The sequence below is a fragment of the Tachysurus vachellii genome, chromosome 24 (genome assembly GCF_030014155.1).
Source record: "Tachysurus vachellii isolate PV-2020 chromosome 24, HZAU_Pvac_v1, whole genome shotgun sequence".
Classification (NCBI taxonomy): Eukaryota; Metazoa; Chordata; class Actinopteri; order Siluriformes; family Bagridae; genus Tachysurus; species Tachysurus vachellii.
The window spans coordinates 9,686,856-9,696,500 of record NC_083483.1 but is presented as its reverse complement, the minus strand read 5'-3'; the positions used below and the strand labels follow the sequence as shown (position 1 = coordinate 9,696,500).

The 9,645-nt window shown below is 37.2% G+C and overlaps 2 protein-coding genes across 2 annotated transcripts; one reads left to right on the top strand and one right to left on the bottom strand.

The window, feature by feature from the left end:
• Positions 1–306: 306 nt before the first annotated feature.
• spryd7a (SPRY domain containing 7a) lies at positions 307–4,390 on the bottom strand. Its single transcript, XM_060860839.1, has 5 exons — positions 4,133–4,390; positions 3,781–3,897; positions 2,844–3,010; positions 2,243–2,345; positions 307–1,119 (listed from the first exon to the last, which is right to left on the bottom strand). The coding sequence occupies exons 1-5, from the start codon at positions 4,236–4,238 to the stop codon at positions 1,022–1,024; spliced, it is 591 nt and encodes a 196-aa protein (XP_060716822.1). The 5' UTR covers positions 4,239–4,390; the 3' UTR covers positions 307–1,021.
• A 1,739-nt stretch (positions 4,391–6,129) lies between these two features.
• Positions 6,130–8,695, top strand: LOC132839196 (putative potassium channel regulatory protein). Its single transcript, XM_060860032.1, has 2 exons — positions 6,130–7,483; positions 7,713–8,695. Exons 1-2 carry the CDS (start codon positions 6,933–6,935, stop codon positions 7,969–7,971), a joined length of 810 nt encoding a protein of 269 aa, XP_060716015.1. The 5' UTR covers positions 6,130–6,932; the 3' UTR covers positions 7,972–8,695.
• Positions 8,696–9,645: the final 950 nt, after the last annotated feature.

The following is a 9,645-nucleotide window of genomic DNA, read 5'->3' as shown; positions in this document are numbered from 1 at the left end:
ATGCCACGATAGATAAACGTTAGAGGTTAGCAACGATGCTAAAAGCGGTACAGCACGTCGTTTACGTCAGTCCTGCGTAGATGTTGCGCATGTTTTACAGGATGACTCGTTTATCCAGTGTTGTGTGTTCATGCGCCAAAAATGTGGAAGAGGATGCGTCAAAACGCAATATCAATAGTTCAATATCCTGCACATGGCAAAATCAAGGATAAATGTATTAGTTAAAAATCTTGATCTAACAAGTGATATGCAAATGATAAGTTTAACTGATGCGTATGTATGTAAGAATGATTGGCAAACACTAACAAACATTAATATTTTTATTACTGTCCCAACAAACAATCACAAACATCATCTGACTAATCAGTGCACACAATATAGACTTTAAAATAACTTAAAACCAAATATAGTAGACAATATAATATATAGGCAAACCGATACTACCATCTTATGACATTATATGACTCTCACACATGTACTATTCAAGAAGAAGTAAGTCATGGCTTGTTTTGTACTAACACAGTACAAATATTTGTGTTCAAAAATATTCAATAATCCATAAATAGGCACAACGTATGATTCCACATTTGGAAACTTTCCTAACATTGCAAATACAATTCACATTTGACTTCCAGTTAGTTTTAATGTCTCATGTCAGTTGACAAAATTATACTAAAACCAGATTAGCTTAGTGTTCATTATTTGTAATGCAAAAAGTATGAAGAATTTGGAAGATTTTGTGCAGATACGTAATTGGAGTCCTAATAACGATTAAATACATAAATTAGGGCAAAGTTGGAGTGTTCTGACCGCCAACATGGATAGATTTTACATCACCAAAGAAATTACTGAAGATATAACACTGTTCAATTGCACTTTTGAAACTGCTAGAGTAAAGAATCATCTGCATAATCGTAGGAGCACGTCGTTTTCACCGCTGGACTTCCCCAGAGACGTAGTAGTGGGAGTAGACACGATGATTGCTGTCTGGAAAGCTTACGTGCTCAGAGTCGCCTGAGGATCAGAAGATCTGCTGCTCAAAAAGAATTTTTTGGTAGCCTTGAGGAGGAGGATGGTAGAAGTCACTAAACTGACAATCCAAAATTGCACTGTCGTCCACTGCATGATGGGGGAGCAGAAACACAAAATGAAATCATTTACAAATTACATCAACACGTCATTCATGCTACAGAAATAACATATATAGAGTAATAAAGGGTTCATACGGTCTTATACCAGTTCTTAATTCTGATTGGCCAGATGGTGTAGAGTCATTTTCTTTAACAGCAACTCTGATAACTGACAGTGACAGACAACTTATAATATTTAATGTACTCTTTAATATTTAATTGTAAGCTGTCATCATTTCTATAGTAACAGCTCATTCATGGGGACTTTTATAGTTTGATGCAAATAATATACGCTAAGGCCATCCTTAAAAATATTTTGGTTTGCAGTAACAGTAAAAAAAAAAAAAAGGGTCGGTAGGTAGGTCTATATATTTTTTTTTCAAGTTTCAATGTAAAAAAAAAAAGTAAAATTTTAGTGATGGTGATTACGTAGGTATGACTTTAAACAAATTAGCATATCGTGACGTCACTGACTGGGTCTTCAACCCGTGCCTTCGGGCGCATCATTGCAGACTTTATTTTGATGCTGGGCACAGTTTTTCCAAAACTTCGTGCCAAGTTAAAGCGGTGTCGAGCTGTTTTAATGAATTTTGTAGATGTATTATGGTGCCCGAACCTGTTAATATTATTTTATTGCTTTTGTATTAGTTGTTTGAAGAGTAAAAAAAAAGGTCGGTCTTAACGCAAACCAAAAAAAAAAAATAAATGGAGTCGGTCCTAAATTGACAGGGTCGGTCGGGTTACGGCAAACAAGAATATTTTTAAGGATGGCCTAATGTAAGTGAGATTCAAACATGTGCTAATTAACAAAGAAAATATATAATTGTTGACATGCTGATGATTTCTGGAAAAAGACTTTTATATCCATAACATTTATGGAATCCATAACATTTATGGAAGCGTTCTCAAGTTTAAGAACTGATTTGCTTGTACAGTAAATATTGAGCATTTACGAATGAACTGGTCACCTCTCTTTCAGAGCACCGAAACAAAATACAACACTTGTTAAAGGAATTCATGCTTGACTGTATGTGTGAAAAAGATTACTAATGCATATATGGCGAACTGCATTTCGTAGAAAAACCATCTGCTTCTACAACATGCTGCCTCACCATATACTACTGGGAAAACAGTTCCTCGAATGCCTAATGCTGGACAGTTCATGTTCTTCCCGTTCAGGTATAAATTCATCTCCACATGGTCATACGAAACGCCCTGCAAATAAACAGAAAAATATAAATGAGGTAGAGGGAAAAACATGGCATCATTTTAAAAAAAAAAGAACTTTTTTTATATATTTCTTTTTTATATATTATAGATATAGTATATTATTAGCAAATTGTTGTGGTGTAAGAGGAATAAAAACACCTGAGGATACACTGAATAATGTGCAACATAATCAGCTTCAGAGTAGTAACAGGAACCTCATGCTGGGCTGCACTGATTAATTTCCGCTCCCAGGACACCCTGTTGTATTTTATTTCTTACTGATATTCCTGAAGTTCTGAAGTCAATGAATTGTCTGTTATTATGTTATGAAATAACAAAAACTATATGTATATTAATCTTAGGATGCCATAAATTTTGACAAAATGCATCGTCTTGAAAAATGTGGCTCTCTGATTCATAGTTGTTCATAGAGAATTAGGCGCATGGCATCACTGCAGTCAGCTTTAATTATCTCGTACCAGCCTTGTTGCCTCAGAAACTCACCACTACATCTCCTTCCTGCGGTAAGCTGTTAGCCGGTAACCGATTCTTCTCCTCGTTATTATGATACACGGTTCCGTCTTGCCGAAGCACCAGGCTGTGTGCGTCTCTGCCCATTGGGACCTGGTTAAGGTTAACTTTCTGTGTAGCCACCCCTACACCCCAAACACCTGAAGGAGCCAAAGGTGAAATAATTACCACCAAACTAGCAGGTGAGTTAATAACATTTGAAATAATTAAAACTATTGACAATTATGCATCACTGTTAAAAAGATTTTTTGTCAAATACACACTGCTACGGAATTTTTTCAATCTATGGTTGAGTAATGAAATCTCATGGCCAATGTCATCTCTATTATTTTATAATATCTATTATTTTATATCAAACATTTAACATTTTAAATTTAATTGTCACATGCAAAGTGTGTAACACGTGTAGCACATGTAACAGGTGTAACGCGTAATAAGTGTAACAGGAGTAACAGGTGTAACAGGAGTAACAGGTGTAACACATGTAACAGGTGTAACACATGTAACAGGTGTAACACATGTAACAGGTGTAACACATGTAACAGGTGTAACACATGTAACAGGTGCAACAGGTGTAACATGTGTAACGTGTGTAAACGGGTGTAAAAGGGTGTAAACAGGTGTAAACAGGTGTAACAGGTATAACGTGTAAATAGGCATAACGTGTAAATAGGCGTAACGTGTGTAAACTGCAAATAGGTGTAACATGTACTACATTTACAGCATTTAGCAGACGCCCTTATCAAGAGCGACTTACATTTTTATACAACCGAGCAATTGAGGGTTAAGGGCCTTGCTCAGGGGCCCAGCAGTGGGAACCTGGTGGACGTAAGAATCAAACTCAGAACTTTCCGATTGGTAACACTTTAACCACTAGGCAACAGGTGTAACTTGTGTACTTTAAACTTACCTGTGGACTGAATCTTAAACTCAAAGTAGCTCTTGTTTTGATGAAGAGGGGCGTTTGCGAGACAGGCCCCTGTACCACATATTCTTCTCCCACTTTTTACAATAACAACATCAGTGCCTGGGGTATAAGCAGACATATATAAACGGAAATAAGAAAATATATATATATAAAATATGTGTGTGTGTGTGTGTGTGTGTGTGTGTGTGTGTGTGTGTGTGTGTGTGTGTGTGTGTGTGTGTGTGCACAAATCTACCTACATAGTGCACTTACAGGCCAGGCATCTCTGTGTGATGTTTATGTCTCATGTGTGATTTCTCCTGTATAATGTTCTGTCACTCAACACATGTCTTACCCATGTGACTGGTGTCCAGCTGAACCGTTGGCATTTCTTTCAGTGCGACGTGTCCAGAGCTTCCGCCATCACAGCAATCAAAACAACACGAAAATAAACCCGCCATGATGGTTTTAAAAGCGCTCACCGGTTAATACCACGTGGATTCGTCCTTAATCTGCGGCACTTAAAATATATAAACAAAAATCTATTTCTTTATCGCTCTAACGGAGGTCATTTTGCTCCCCGGATTCACATCCGTGCTTGTAAATACACGGAAATGACGTCAATGCGGTGCAAAGTCAAGAGAAGACAAACAGCGACCTCTAGTGTCCATTGTGATTGTTGGACTCATTTATTTTTATTCTTGTTTTGTGCTTCTGCTATTATTATTATTATTATTATTATTATTATTATTATTATTATTATTATTATTATGTTACAAATTCGCATAAACTCCATACAAACAAAATCAGTATTATTTATTAGTTAATGATTATTTATGTGCAGAAAACACAAATAAATCCTTCCAGAAGTGTAAACATTGGTGGATATATTAGAAATAGTTTAGTTGTTTTTATTTGACCAAACTGTCGTATCTGTTGGAGGTACGTTAACAATGAATCAAATGAATCAAACAATGAATCAAATTCACATTAAAATCTGTGACGTCACAGGATTTGACTCCCAATGCTAAGTTTTGCATAGCAACACCTCTTATTGAATCGCAGAGAAAAAATAGAACGTTTTGGGGCCTGTTTAATGCGCTGCTTTAGAGCTCACTTACTTGTTTGTGTCGTATCCGAGTGTTCGGAGTGTTTTAAAGCAATAGTTTGGGCGAACTTCACTCAATAATATGTTTGAAATCTGCACAGCAACAGTCGCCATGATGACGCTCGTGAAGCGCCTTAGTAACTGGCGCGCGCCGTTTCTGTCCAATAGCAGCGCGCTGCGCTTCACCCCGCGCGCACACCGAGCCTCAAACTGGAACCAGTGCTGTTTTTACACCAATTCTTTCAGGATTTCTTTTTATAGTTTTAACCCACCGTTCCATGCATATATCATTTCGGGCTAGCTGTAAACAGAAGACAAGGTAAACGGACAAGAAAAAGGTACAGTAGGTTGATGCTGTGTGATTGTGAAGATGTGTCTGCCCTTAAGAGTTTCATCTATTTCCAGGTTGTGCCTTTGTTCCAGGGCTGATCTTTGCTTCTTTATATCAGCAATTTGGTCAGAGATTTGGAATAACATCAGACAACTTTTTTGCACCAATGTTTAGGTGATGATGCACGAGCAAAATGCAGCTGTGGGATGTTGTGAAGTCTTTACTTTGATGTCAGACGCGGCGGCTTCTTCAAACGATCGAGAAAGTCGATTTGGAAAAAAAACAAAACACTGATTTGCTAAGAAGCTTTGTCTTTTGAATTGTAGTCGAGCTGCTGTCGTTTTTGAAGATCACTATCTAGATGTCGCATCTGTATATACCCTAAGGTTGGGCTGCAGATGCACTTCTTTGCCCTTTACCCAATGCACAGTCACAGACCTTTACAGACCAAAACATCTTTTTATGAGCTATGTACATTTAACAGCTGTATTTCTTGCTATTTGCTGTAAATACATATAACTAGGGGAACATGACAGTATGCATTTTGCAGGTATGGAGTGACAGTGCACACAACTATCCAGTGTTCCTGTCCTAAAAGTTGCAGGCAGGGACATGGCACAAATATATGCACCGACTTTTGTGTGTGTGTGTATATATATCTTTAGTGTTTCGGCATCCAAGTACTGAATTAAAACGCGCGCGCAATCAGAACCCCTTGCGCGCGCATTTCTTCTCTCTTGCTGTGTGTGTATGTGTGTGAGCTGAGTCATCATCTCTGAAACGAGGACATGTCATTTTCCTCTCTGCAACCATTATTAATTTTCTTGACACAAAAAAAACATCTCATCACATAAAAAGAAATGAGAATTAAAATCATGGCATTCTCAAAAAAAAAAAAAAAACAAACAAAAAAAAAAATAGATACTGAACTATACTTTACCTGGTCGCTAAGGTGGTTCCTTATATTTTATACCATTAATATGTAGCTTTCACATGGAAGATTTTTTTTGCAGCGGTTGCAGTAAACATTGAAAGCTAAAGCTGGCATCTTTCTAGGTAAATGGTGTGTAATAGAGGATGCTACTTAATCAGCCACAAGAAAAGTAATTCAGTACTTTTATTTCTGAGAGTGCATGAGGTTATAGGACGTACACACAGCAATATCTTTAGATATTATTAAAATAAGCACAAAGTCTTAACAATGTCCATCCTGGACACGACAAAGTTGTACACACATTCCTGAGTATTGTCCTGTCACTTAAACAGATCTGAGTCCAATCAAAGTGACAGCATTTAAAAAATCATTAATCCAGTGACTAATTCAATGTTTGATTTGTACAGTTTTACAGAGTACAAAACTAAACCTTTACTTGTTATTTGGTGTGATGCACTTATTCTTTGTATCTCTAAGGTATGTTAAATCTATACAAAAGTTTATAAGGACAATATTTCAGCAAAATGACCTTTGCAATGTAAAACATCGAAATGTACACAATATGAGATCCATAGTAAATGTACTATATGTAGTAGGAGAGTGTACCTAAAAATCAGGGTAATTAATGATCACAATAACTTGATCCTCATTCGTCACTGCTGTTGATACGGTGTTTATCCTGTCCGTACTGTTGCTAGGTAATGGATAAACAATACAACACCTACCCAGTACATTAGCTTATGGCAGGCTGGTAGTGCTCAAAAATCAAATACTCTGTAAAAATGAAAGGCCAGGATTTTATTACATTTAACGTTGGAGGGCAAATTTTCATCACAAAGGTGTCAACGATTAGAAGACATCCACAGTCAAGATTTGCACACATGCTAGATGAAACAGATCCTGAGTTTAAAGTTGTAAATAGCCAGGTGTTCATTGACAGAGACTGGGGGCTGTTTCGGTTTATAATGGAGTATCTGCGGACCGGCCGAATCACTTTATCAGGTGAATTTGAGACTGATGGACTGTTGCGTGAAGCAGAATTTTACAACATCAGCGCTCTTTCTGATTTTCTGCGCAGCAACAACTGCTATGCAAAGAGCGAAATCCTTGAACTTCGCTTTGTCATTCAAGATGCTCAAAGTTTCTTTAAGGTGTTCAGTTCCAAGAGCACAACTCTTGATGTGCTGGCTTCAAGAATATCCGTGTTCATTGAACAACCCAAAAATCTCACTCAGAATTTGATGGAATGTCTTCCAGTGCGTCGACCCTCGCACCATGACCTCGTTTTTCAGTGCGGTGCTGATTGTTCTGATGGAAAACAGTTGTCTGCAAGGTGAGGCGAGAAAATAAAAACTAGCATTGCATACAATCTAGTATAAGTGTTATGATGCACTTTACTATATTTTATTTAAATGAATATATGACAGAAGTCAGCATCTTATTTATGTTTATTTGACATTTCAATAAAGTTAACCAAGTCGATGTACGCTGGTGACAGATATCATGTGCAAGCACATCTGTTTTCCCATCTCGTTTTTGTTGTTCATTTCTTTTCTTTACAGATATGTCACCATTGAACCAGACGAACGAAAACTTGTCAATGCCACAAATGTTCTTGGCCTGCTGGTTGACACGATTCTGAGGGACGGCTTTCGCCTGATCAGCACACGCACAGTTTCTCCGGAAGAAAAAATTGAGTGTTACACTTTTGAGAGAAATGAGACTCAAAATATTCTTATCAACGACCTCTGTAAAGCAGATGGATCGCATGTATCAAAACAAACAGAGAAAAGTACAAAAAAGGCCAAATCACAGAAGTGATTAAACCAAAATTTCACATGCATGTGGAAAAATCCCCAATAAGAAAAAAACAACAAACAACAAAAAAAACAATAATAATAAATAAATAAAAATCAGCCAAAGTGAGAACCTGAGGCAATTTGAGGTTTCCCAGAAGATGGCGATGCTGTGTTAGTTAGGGCATGATGCATTTGTAAAAAACAATATATATATATATATATATATATATATATATATATATATATATATATATATATATATATATATATATATATATTAGATATTTTATTATTTGAGACAATAATGTCATGTGTTAAACAATCACCAGCAATGTATATTTAAAACATTATTGATATGTTATTTGCTCAAACAGACTGACCATTTTTTGCCTGTTATGTTCATGTCCAGAAAGGCCTTTAAATGTCTGCTTTTTTTTGACCATTTATTCTTCTGTTAATATGAATGATAGCCTACCGCATAGTATGTAGATGTTTGTAATACCATTGTAGTGTATTCTATAATCTACACAGTAAAACAACCAGTTCTAAATATCTTCATCTTTATTTGAATGTAACTTTCTTTTTGTACACAATAAATCATCTGTATAAATTCCTTGCAATTTGTCACTGAATTATAAACCCACAGTAATCTTTTCTGCCACATAAAAAGGTTAAGGTTATATATATATATATATATATATATATATATATATATATATATATATATATATATATATATATATATATGTGTATAAATAATACTTCCAATCAATTTTGAACCAAGGGTCATTGTAGAAAGAAATGTTATGTGAAGTAGAACCACTACATGCTTTAAGACCCCGGCAGTGATCAGAGTGCTGAAGGAGGTGGTCGGACTTAATATTTCAGGGTTGTTGGCAGACTGTAGTGAGAGATGACCTACCTCACCTCACCTCACCTCACCTCCCCTTCTCCGTGCCTGAGACTTGTGCAGCGCGAGGAGACCCAGAACGGAGACGGTAAACGGCCCGCCTAACTTCAGCAGCACGGTCAATACTGGAGGATTCACTATTGGTTTAACTCCAATATTTACGTGCTGCTACAGCCAGGCAGCCAGTCGCGGCGATGGTCAGGAGAACCCCCCCGCCTCTCCCATGCACACGCACACACACACTACCGTTTTTGTATATACTTTCCTTTTATTCCCGGAACGCGTTTGTCCCGGTGTTGCTGCCGCAGCACAGCACGGCCTGCACCCTCTTTTAAAAAAACTCACAAACCATTCTGTGCTGCTACGGCACCGCCAGGCCCCCCGTGCAAGCGCGCGCAAGCGCAAACGCACTCGCGCGCGACCGAAACCCGAAAGCGCGCGCGCAACCGGACAGGATTCCAACCCTGCAAGCACAAAGACCAAAGAGAACTTTTTTCTTCTCTTTTAAACCGCCGATGTCAGGGTGAATAATAATAATAATAATAATAATAATAATAATAATAATAATAATAATAATGACATGGAACAACCGAATTTGCGCGTGAAAATACCGGAGACCAAATATGAGACCATCAAGAAAAAACCCCCACTGTGTTATCATGGTGGTGATGCTGCTATTAAAACACCCCTTAAAGTTAAACACCACAAGCACATTTATATATTAAGGTAATCTTTTACACACACACACACACACACACACACACACACAAACAATTATTTATAAGG

Bases quoted from the DNA above. Each gene is read 5' to 3' on its own strand.
- LOC132839196 (XM_060860032.1), top strand. From the start codon at position 6,933: ATGAAAGGCCAGGATTTTATTACATTTAACGTTGGAGGGCAAATTTTC. The intron at 7,484-7,712 runs GTGAGGCGAGAA...TTTTCTTTACAG, and splicing joins GGAAAACAGTTGTCTGCAAG to ATATGTCACCATTGAACCAG.
- spryd7a (XM_060860839.1), bottom strand. From the start codon at position 4,238: ATGGCGGGTTTATTTTCGTGTTGTTTTGATTGCTGTGATGGCGGAAGC. The intron at 3,898-4,132 runs GTAAGACATGTG...CTTATACCCCAG, and splicing joins GCTGGACACCAGTCACATGG to GCACTGATGTTGTTATTGTA. The intron at 2,346-2,843 runs GTGAGTTTCTGA...GTTTATTTGCAG, and splicing joins CGCAGGAAGGAGATGTAGTG to GGCGTTTCGTATGACCATGT.